This window comes from Chelonoidis abingdonii, chromosome 4 (assembly GCF_003597395.2).
Source record: "Chelonoidis abingdonii isolate Lonesome George chromosome 4, CheloAbing_2.0, whole genome shotgun sequence".
NCBI lineage: Eukaryota > Metazoa > Chordata > Testudines > Testudinidae > Chelonoidis > Chelonoidis abingdonii.
The window spans coordinates 4,370,243-4,381,205 of NC_133772.1; the positions used below are offsets into that span (position 1 = coordinate 4,370,243).

Here is a 10,963-nt window from a genome sequence, read left to right on the forward strand (position 1 = left end):
GGTCTTTTGTTGTGAGCTGCAGGGTCACAGCAGTCCCCAGCACAGCCACAGAAATACACAAACTCGCTGTTCTGCAATAGGTACAGCTGCCTTCACAGGGCACGCTCATGCTTAATGAACAGCACGCAGGGTTGATCAGGTAAAGTAGTGATCATTTGGGTCGATCAGCCTATTGGGAAAAGAAAAGGAATGGCCACTTCGCAGTGCCCTGCAATGCTCTCCCCTAAAAGTAACACACTTCTGGGACACCATCCTACTCAATGCCTATGAAACTGACTAGCCAACGCCCCATTTACACTGCAGAGAAAACTGGGTTCACACCCAGCACTCGGCCCAGCGGTGTTTGTAGGAGTAAACGGTGAAATATCCTGGGCTGTTTGTCCACACTGGCCAAGCAGCAGCTCCCTCCAACAAGGACGTTATTTCGTTCAGACACTCAGAGTGGACTATGGGATGCAGAGCTAGGTGAGGAAGTAGGACGTGAATCACCCGTTACAGGAAGCAGCCACACAGGAAAACTGCCCTGTGCCCACCACTTACAAGAGCCGTGCAATAGATGGAGCGGCTCAGCGCTGAAGCCGCAGGCTAAGACAGGATGGTTGGTAACCCATTGTTCACCATGTGCTCTGAGACAATGAACTGCATTTTTATCCCATAACGCTACTTGCCAGTTAGACGCATGGTAGCAAACTGCTGTTTGGCTGGGGCACGACTGATTTACTGCTACTCGGTTGTCACCTTTAATCTTCCCCCAGTGAGGGTTGGTCAGCACAGGGTATTTTACAGGCGTCCGTATACAAGTCTAATTATAACTCTAACTTTCTGGGTGGACACACTTATTCTGGAATAAGAGTGTCCACTGGGGAAGTTATAACCGGTGTTCCCAGAGAGGCATAATTGTACTAGTAAAACTCACGGGGTGGACGTGCCCTGAGACGTGTTTAAAAGATACACACAGAAACACACACGTATTCCCACGTCTACGTCATCCCACTTTCCAAATGGTCCGTACCTCCACTGCCAGTCTCTGTTCTAGTTTTCTACCACTAGTGCCCTTGTGATCACTTCCCTGCAACATCCAATCATCTAACCTTGAAACTCCCCCTAACTATCTCCCCCTCCCACCCCCGGAGAAAGATCTCTTCCTTCCTTCCAAACATAGGCTCTGACCCTCAGGGCTGCCCAGAGTGTGTGTGTGGGGGGGCAAGTGGGGCTATTTGCCCCGGGCCCCACAGGGGCCGCCACAAGAATATAGTATTCTATAGTACTGCAACTTTTTTTTTTATGGAAGGAGCCCCCGAAATTGCTTTGCCAGAGGCCCCCTGAATCCTCTGGGCAGCCCTGCTGATCCTGTGGGTGCTCAAGGGCTGGAACATCCATGGGAAAAGTTAGTGGGTGTCTAGCACCACCAGCAGCCAAGATCCCCCCTTCCTCCCCCCCAGCACCTCCCGCCCACCAGCAGCCCGACACCTCCCACCGCCTCCTGGCCTCCATGATCAGCCGTTCCATAGCATGCAGGAGGTACCGGAAGGGTAGGGGAGGAGAGGGGACAGGGTGCACTCAGGGGAGAGGGAAGAACGGCAGGAAGAGGTGGGAAAGGGGCAGGGCAGGGACGGGAAGAGTGGAGTGGCGGTGGGGCCTGGGGCTGAGCAGGGGTTGAGCACCCCAAGGAAAATGGGAAGCTGGTGCCTGTGCCCCAGTTCTCACACTTTTCACCATTGATAAGCCACTACTTCCCACCCAGGCTCTTTAAACCTTGTACTTTTTAATACGTATGGGGGAAGAAGTGCCTCGCTCCAAGCAAAGGAAGTACCACACCGTATGTGGAGTCCCTATCGCAATGCTAGATCTACTGAATCTGAAGTTACATTTGCTGCATCATGTTTCTCTCCCATGTGGCGTTTCATCAAGTGTTGAACCAGGTTTGATTTCTGAGTGAAGCTTTTCCCACATTTGGTACATTTGTAGGGTCTCTCCCCAGCGTGGATCCTCAGGTGTCTAGTCAGGTTTGATTTCTGCCCGAAGCCTTGCCCGCATTCGGTGCACTCATGAGGTTTCTCCCCCGTGTGGGTCTTCTGATGCTTGACAAGCCCCGATCTCCTATTGAAGCTCTTGTCACAGTAGGGGCATTTGTAGGGTCTCTCGTTCATGTGGGTCCTCTGATGCGTTAGGAGGCTGAACCTCTGGGTGAACCCTACCCCGCACTGGGGGCATCTGTAGGGGCGCTCCCCCGTGTGGGTTGTCTGGTGCTTCCTCAGGTCTGAGCTCCAAGCAAACTGCTTCCCACAATGGAGGCATTTATAGGGTTTCTGTCCCATGTGGCGTTTCACCAAGTGTCGAACAAGGTACGATTTGAGAGCGAAGCTTTGCCCGCATGCGGTGCATTTGTGAGGTCTCTCTTGCTGGTGCGTCATCTGATGCTGGGACAGGCTGTACTTCTGGCTAAAGCTTTTCCCACACTGGGGACACGTGTAGGGTCTCTCTCCAGTGTGGATCCTCAGGTGCCTAGTCAGGGTCGATTTCTGCCCAAAACTTTGTCCACATTCCCTGCACTGATGAGGTTTTTCCCCCGTGTGGGATCGCTGGTGGTGGAGGAGCGCTGAGTTCCACCTGAAGCTCTTCCCACAGTCGGGGCATTTACGGGGTTTCTGTCCCATGTGGGTTCCCTGAGGCTGGGGGTCATCACATCCAGCAGGTCTCTCCTCCCCTGGGGGGTCTCCCTGCAGCCATGCTGTCCCACAGGCATCTCCCTGCTCAGGGCTCCGGGACGTCCCAGGTGGCTCAGCTCCCACGGGTCCTTCCCACTGGGGATTCCCTTCATCTGTCCTGGCACCTGCTGCACGAGAGAGAGAGAATCCAGCCAGGGCTCGTTTGTCGTTGAGCAGAAAACTTGATGGGCAGGAAGTGAAAACCCCAAACCCTTTCCCAGAGGGGAGAGGAAGGGCCGGGACTCCCCTAGAATCCCAGCTGAGCCCTCTGAGAAGAGTCAGAGGAGGGATGGGCTCCTGCCAGGGGTGGGATCCAGGAGTGACACCTGCCATGAGGACAGGGACCTGCTGGGGACGATACAGAGCAAGTGGAGACAGAACTGGGAGGCTCCCGCTGGCTTGGCTGGGATCCCACCTGTTCCCTTCACTCCCAGTCAGTGTCGCTCATTCCTCACCTCTGCGGGCGCCTTTCAGGATCTCCCTTTCCTCAGAGCCCTGGAGATTCGGGACCCTCGGCTCTTCCTCAGGCTCCATCTGGGGGATCGCGGCCGGGTCAGGGATGGTGAATCCTTCTGGTGGGGAGGAAACGGGCGAGATGCACCTGGTGAAATCTCCCCCTAGGGCTTTGTATGGAGAAAGTGCCCCAATTTTAATCCCAGCCCTGCTCTCTGCTGGGAAGATGCAGCATCACCATTTGGAGGGTGGACTGTCTCTGTGCTGCTGGGCCTGGGGACTCCACAAGCCACTTCCCCAGAAATGTAATGCCCCTGATGCAGCCTGAGTACTCAGTAACTCCTGCCAACCCCCCTTCACCCCCACCCCCAGCTCCTGAAACGGTTCCTCACCCAGCAAAATGAGAGTGTCTTCGTTATTCTCCTCCTTAACCTCCCTGCAGACCTCGCCCTGTCCTGGATCCAGCTCCGCCTGCTCTGCTGCAGAGGAACACACAGTCTCCTCCTTCCATGTCACCAGCTCCTGGAACAACAAGGGCCACTAATCAGCATGTTATGGTTCAGTTTAGCCATCCTACAACCAGGCTCAATCAGGCTTCATTAGTCAGAGGCCAAAGAGCACAGCACAGAAAGGCAAAGGTTAATACATCACCAATCCGATCTGAAAGACCGTTTTTGCAGTGATCCAGATTGTCCTGAAATTATTGGTTTACCTCCAATCGTATTTATTCCTGAGTTGTTTACAACAAAGGGAAAGTTCTACTCATCCCATGATATGAACGAAGGTTGACGTACCAGTCCTCACCAGTTTCTTATCTTGTTTTGAACATAGTTCTCTAAAGGTCAGCAACCCTTGCTTTGGTACTGAACAGATGTTTGTTAAGCATCAACAAAACTATTCATCTTATCCTGTCTTTTTACTATGTCTCTGTACCTGACACTGAAATTCCAACACTTCATATGTGCCCTCAGTTAACCAATGTTAGCATAACTGAAAAGCACCCTGGGAAGAGCTTAATATGAATACAATTCATAGTCACGTAAAGCATGAATATAACACATGCTATTGATATAGATTGGTCTTATGGATATGATATTGGTTAACTCGGAGACCTCATCGATTTTCTCATAGCTCCATTTATGAGTTGCCAGACACAGAAGTGTCTTGTAACAGCCAGACTCAGATACCTGGAGGCTTCTGGGTTTCGCAAGCCTCAGATATCCTCATTCTGACAGGTCCTGCTAAGCTTCCGAACATCCAAAGAACAGAGGCACAGGTAAGCAGCACAGCGATTGCAACCATTTAGCTCCCATGAGATTTCCACAGCAAAGTGGAAATGGTAGTACAAGTACAAAGAATTTGGAGAGTACATCTGCCTTATTTGCTTTGCACAGGCACCTTATACAATCGCTCTGGAGTAGTAAAGCAGCTCCCATTTTGTTAATCCATCTGTTTGCAAGCTGCTTTCACATTCCTCAGCAGGATTCCGTTCCTTGTATGGAAATTGCCTCTCTAGCACTTGTACAGGAGTTTTGCAAGCCCTGGTCTCTCCCTTCACCTATGGCCTAAGCACTGCTTCAGTTTGGTCAACAGGAGCGGCAACTCTGGCCAGATCCACTCCTTCCCCACCAGCCTTCAAACCATCAGATGGGAACTCCTGACCCGGAGACGTAGAGGAGAAAGGCCTCTCGTGCCATTCCCCATCCCCATGAGCCATTCCGTCCCCCTCATCTAGGAGGAAAAGCCAGCCAGTCCCCTGTTCCGGGGCCAGATCAGAGCCAGCGCCTCCCCGTCCCAAGGTGAAAGGTCCCATGTCCCATTCCCAGACCCCTTCAGCCAACCAGTCCCCTCTGCCTCATGGGTGGATTGGAGCTGACGCCCCCTAGATGGGAAAAGGCCCCGTGTCCCACTCCCTAATGATTTCACATCTGTAAATTACCTCCTGCTGTGGCCATATTCCGGGCTTTTGCTTGGCTAACTGGAAACCCTCTGCCAGCGCCATGGCCTGCTCCCCGGTCTGGGGGTGACACCCCCCCACCCAGCTCTGGATCTCCTGGGGCAGGATGCTCAGGAACTGCTCCAGCACCAGCAGGTCCAGCATCTGCTCCTTGGAGTGCTGCTCTGGCCTCAGCCATGCCTGGGAGAGGAGGCAGAGGTGGCTGTACGCCTCCCGGGGCCCCTCAGCCTCCTGGTAGCGGAACCTCCTGAAGCGCAGACGATGCATCTCCATGTCGACGGGTCCATGGGCATCCGGCTCCTCCACTTCCTCTTTGGGAACCAGGCCATATCCCAGTCGGGGCTGGAACTGGAGCCTGAGAGCGGCTGGGGGAACCACCTGGGCAGCCATGGCCCGTCTCTGAGCCGGAGGACAGCCGTATCTCCCTGGGGATCACCTGGCATCAGCAATGGACCCCCTGTAGCACCATCTGTACAGGGGTGGGGGATGTGTCCAAGGGGGGATGAGATCAGCCCAGGGGATGATCACCTCTAGGGAGAGAAATTAGAGCCACAGAAGGAATGAGACACACAGGAACAGCCCCTCCCAGCCCCCCTCCCCAGCCCCAGTGTTGTGGGGAGAGACACAGACCCAGAGCAGGCGCCCCCAAAGTTGGTGACTCTTTCCCTCCTATCACCCACATACTTCTGCACACCCGGGTCCCCTCCTGGCCATGTGAAGTGAAAATCAACCAAAAAAGTATTATCGTTAGGACTTGTAGCCCGATCTACAGATTATATATTTATATATATAACTTAAGAATAACCAATCATCACTTTGAGGGTTGACAGGTTCTTGCCCCCAAGATCGGGCCCTGTATTATTTAAATTATTATATAGTTGGGTCCCCCGATGTGCACAGTTGCAACACTCACACTATAGGAACTCTTCTATATTGATAAATATGGTTTATTAATAGATTTAACACAGTCACAAACACCCCGACTCAGTAAGGCAGGTAGAGATATTACAAAATGTACCTCTGCACGGCCATATACTCTCACCATCCCTTGCAGAACATTACTATCAACTGCCCCATCATCTCCAGTGGCCAACCCAAGGGCATCATCTCTGTCTCCTACCGCCCCTAGGCTGGATGAAGCTTTTATAATATGATACGCTGATGACACTACGTTTGATGCATAGGCAGGAGGGGTATTTCCCTTTTTCCGTATTTGTATATCCTCACCTTTCCAATTTTGGACTGTCTTTCTTCTCTGGTTTAGTATACCAGTGATCTCAACTCATCTAAACACGTCAATTTGTTTCCATGGCCCTTTAGTGGTTAGGTATCTGCGGATGTAGCACATGTACCTGTTATGTATGTAAATTCATTGCCATGACACTTCTAGGGTGACCAGACAACAAATGTGAAAAAAATCGGGACGGGGTGGAGGGTAATAGGAGCCTATATAAGAAAAAGACCCCAAAATCGGGGACTGTCCCTATAAAATCAGGACATCTGGTCACCCTAGACACTCCTGAAGTGGGAACATGTACCCATGGTCAGAACTTCCACTTAAACTCTATTTTCAGCTCCCCAAATACTTGGGGTTTTCCACTGGGCCATTTATCTGCACAAAGTTTAGTTCTTCAAAGTTCATAGGCCTCAAGCTTGCTGAAGCTAACATCTTACGGGATTCAGGCCTGTAGGTTCCTTGCATTACTGCTGAATCCATAGGTGCTAGAGCCCCCATGGAAAAAAATTAGTGGGTGCTTAGCACCCACCGGCAGCTAGCTACCCCCATCCTCCCGGTGTCTCCCGCCCAGGGGTGGCTCCAGGCCCCAGCACGCCAAGTGTGTGCTTGGGGCGGCAAGCCACGGGGGGCGCTCTGCTGGTCGCCGGGAGGACGGCAGGCAGGGTGCCTTTGGCGGCGTGCCTACAGAGGGTCCGCTGGTCCCGTGGCTTCGGCGGATCTCCCACAGGCGTGCCTGCGGAGGGTCCGCTGGTCCCGTGGCTTCGGCGGATCTCCCACAGGCGTGCCTGCGGAGGGTCCGCTGGTCCCGTGGCTTCGGCGGATCTCCCACAGGCGTGCCTGCGGAGGGTCCGCTGGTCCCGTGGCTTCGGCGGATCTCCCACAGGCGTGCCTGCGGAGGGTCCGCTGGTCCCGTGGCTTCGGCGGATCTCCCACAGGCGTGCCTGCGGAGGGTCCGCTGGTCCCGTGGCTTCGGCGGATCTCCCACAGGCGTGCCTACGTAAGGTCCGCTGGTCCCGTGGCTTCGGCGGATTTCCCACAGGTGTGCCTGCGGAGGGTCCGCTGGTCTCACGGCTCCACCGAAGCCACGGGACCAGCAGAGCCTCCACAGGCACGCCTGCAGGAGGTCCACCAGAGCCGCGGGACCGGCGACTGGCAGAGCGCCCCCTGCAGCATGACGCTGTGCTTGGGGCAGGGAAATGTCTAGACCCGCTTCTGCTCCCACCCGCCAGCGGCCCTGCTGATCATCTCCTCCTTCTACCTCCCAGTGCTCCCCACCCACTGTGATCAGCTGTTCCATGGTGTGCAGGAGGCACTGGAGGGGGGAAGGAGCAGGGACTGGGTGCACTGGGGGAGGAGATGGAACAGGACAGGAAGAGGGGTGGGGTGGAGCCTTGGGGAAGCGGTGAAGTGGGGGCCTGGGCAGTGTGTCCAATAGTCTGGGGAAGGCTGTACCTCCTCAAACAACCCCACATGGCCCCAGCCATGCTCCTCTCCAAAGCTACTTCCTCCTTGGCCCCAGCCCAGGCAGGCTGCTCCTCTTCAGTACTGCTGGGGCTGGAGCTAGGGCAGCCAGGACTTGGGGGGGTTGGGGCTGCCTAGCACTGGGGGACCCCAGGTGTTGGGCTGGGGAGCTGGAGGCGCTGAGGCTGCCCACCCTGTGCTGGGGTGGGGGCTGCGGGTACAGGGGGGCTGGTAGCCATGGGGAGGGGGGGCTCCAGACTCCTGTAAGGGAAGGGGGTGGGGCTGCAGCGGAGGGGCCAGCTGAGGGTTAGCGTCCACCAGCCAGCAGCTGCTGCCCATGAGTGGGGGCCGGGCCGGGCCGGGCCGGGGGGGGAGTGGGGAGTCAAGCACCTCCAGGGAAAGGAGGAAGCAGGCGCCTGTGGCTGAATATAACGCAAAGCAGTGACTATAATAAAGGCAGCCAGGCCTCTGGGCTACAGACTCCTAACCTGCGTCCTGTTCCGAGATCAGGGGTTCAAACTTCTGCACTGGTGCCCCCTTTCCCACAGCAAGCCTCTGAGTGCGACCCCCCTCATGAATTAAAAACACGTTTTTCTATTTAGCACTATTATAGATGATAGCAGTGAAGCGGAGTTTGGGGCTGGAGGCTGGCAGCTCGCAGCCCCCATGTAATAACCTCACGACCCCCAGTTGGTCCTAGATCCTGATACCCAGATCTTCACGGATCTAATTACAAGCCCCCACTGCCTTCCCAGAGTTGAGGGCAGAACCCAGGAGTCCTGGCTCCCAGCCCCCACTCCCTCCCCTCCCAGAGCCATGGAGAGAATCCAGGAGTCCTGGCTCCCAACCCCCCCTGCTCTAACCACTAGACCCCTGGGGACCCAACCCAGTGTGTCTAATACCTGTGCTTTCCCTGCAGGTGGCTGGAGGCGGAGAGGGTGTTTCTCCCTCCCAGCCACAGTTTGGCTCCGATCCCCTCGCTAGTGGCGCCGATTTCCTGCCTCTGCTGCCGTTTCTCTCCCTCCCTGTTCTCCCCCGGCGCCCCCACTCACCGCCCGGCCCGGCTGCAGACTGAGACTCGCCCCTGCGCACAGGGAGTGACTCCGAATCCAGGCGAGGTGCAGGGGGCTGGACAGGAAGGAACTAAGGTCCCTGCACTGTTTACAACCGCCCCTTGCAGCACCGCTCCGGGAAGTGGCCAGGCTCAGAGCTCATTGGTTTTAACCCTCTAATTCTCCAGCCCGCAGGGGAGCTCCCAACAGGGAGAGAACCAGGGAAATCCTGAGCCTTCTCCCTGCTCCGTTATCAAGCCAGACCTCCTTGTCTCCCTGGACCAGGCCAATGCTGGGCCCCTAGCCAGTATCCTGCCTCCAGCTCTGCCCAAAGCCAGCTGCAGCAGGGGATGGTGGGAGAAACACAGCTGCCAACTTTCACCCTGGGTCAGTAAGCACCAGACTGTCACAAGAAGCCCAAACTCAAGCTAATCCTATTTCAGAACAAGCCAATCCCTAAGAGCCCCAACAGTCTCTGTGACTGGATCCCCCCCGGCATGCAGTCTGGGCCTGTGTTGAGCCCTCTGTGCACCACAACTCTCTCCTCCCTTGCCCTCACTTGCCAGGAGCCGATCAAAAAAAAAAATAAATAAAAAGCAGCAGCAGCAGCAAGCTACAACAAGCCATAAACTAGCCAAGAAGCAACTCACAAGCCCATTAAGCCCAAAGCAAGCCCAGTTTCTGCAATGGGAAGAGTTCCCCACCTGTGGGGGAAATTCCTTCATAGATCTGTAGAGACGAACTGAAGGCACCATTGGATCATCTAGGTTGACCTCCTGAGTAGCTCGGGCCAAAGATTTCTGCCTCTGGATCCCTGTGTAACTCCTACTGATTTCAATGGGAGCCCCTGACAAAGACCTAACAGCCCATCTGGCCTTTAGAGTCTATGGGTTACTCCTTCTCTGCAGCGTCACGGTCACATTCAACAGAGCATAGGTCTAACCTCACCAACAGAAGGGCCTGATCCTATAAGGCGCTTAAATTGATTGGAGTCAAGCCGGTTCAGCATCTTGCAGGACTGGGGCAGACTGCAAACCCCATACTCCCACTGGTGAGCAGTTACTCCCAGGAGTAGAATCAGTGCAACTACACATGAGTAACTGCTTGCCACAATCCGCCCCTGAATTAGGAAAGAGAGGAGCATCTGCAGTCTACGAACTACAGTGCTTTGCATTTCCCAGCTAACAGGGATCAATCAGAGACACACTTCACGTGTCATTGTTCCAGCATTGTCTACGAGGCAGGTGTACTACAGCAGTTAAGAGCAGTAACCAACCACATATAACTACACCTTTTAGCCTTGACTCATCCTCAACAGGAAATATTTCTGGGTTCAATTACCAGTATTTTTCCCCGCACACTGCCAGCACCAAGCAGCTTTCTTCCCCATTCACCCAGCACACCCATCTAGACATGGGAAAGCTTCAAAGTCATTCAGGGCTGTAGTAACACATTTGCCACTGTGATCAACAAGCCACCATGACAAGAATTTTGTACAGGATCATTCCTACAGGTTATTTAGGGGCTATTCACAGGCAACTGACGTCTATCCATGTAGATAATAATGCACCATGTGGGTAGTATCTGGTGGAACATGGGTGAAGAGAGACACCACTAATAGTTGTGAACGGGTTATGTCCATACCTTATCTTCAACAGAGTTCACACACACTGAATTAGTCTGAAGGCTAATCTCTCTCCTGGGATTTGTTTTTACTGGGGACTCAAGAACAATAAAGTCTCAGCTTTCTCCCTGAATTTGACTGTCCCTTGGATTTCCTTCCAGGATCCCCCATCCCCACCTCCCTTATATCCTGGGTGGAGTTAAACTCACACCTGCCACCATGAGTCAGCCCCACCTACTCTAACCATCTAGACCACACTCCCCCTCTGGAGCCAGGGTTAGAACCCCGGAGTCCTGATTCATAGTCCCCTCTCTCAGGATGCTCTGAGTCCACGTAGTGTAATGGATCTGGAGAGGCAATGGGGTGGGCATGCTGAGGGGCTGGTGCAAAAGGGGAGGGAGCTACTGTTTGGGAGCATCAGGCTGGGACGGAGGTTGACATAGTCGCTCTTGCCAGGGCTGACCAACCCCA

At 54.4% G+C, this 10,963-nt stretch overlaps 1 protein-coding gene across 7 annotated transcripts in view; it reads right to left on the reverse strand.

Moving 5' to 3' along the window:
- Positions 1-8,807, reverse strand: part of LOC116815086 (uncharacterized) — a 669,588-nt gene extending 660,781 nt beyond the window's left edge. For 3 of the 7 annotated variants that reach the window (XM_075065883.1, XM_032763139.2, XM_032763133.2), the window contains exons 1-4: positions 5,101-6,304; positions 3,554-3,683; positions 3,164-3,280; positions 1,869-2,836 (exon numbers count right to left, since the gene is read on the reverse strand). In XM_075065883.1, the coding sequence (XP_074921984.1) occupies positions 1,869-2,836; positions 3,164-3,280; positions 3,554-3,683; positions 5,101-5,508 (1,623 nt within the window). In that variant the 5' untranslated portion in view covers positions 5,509-6,304. Of the gene's footprint in view, positions 1-1,868; positions 2,837-3,163; positions 3,281-3,553; positions 3,684-5,100; positions 6,305-8,718 lie in introns of those variants that run through there. The other 4 variants (XM_075065884.1, XM_075065886.1, XM_075065887.1 and 1 more) reach the window with 4 other exon arrangements.
- Between the last annotated feature and the right edge of the window lie 2,156 nt (positions 8,808-10,963).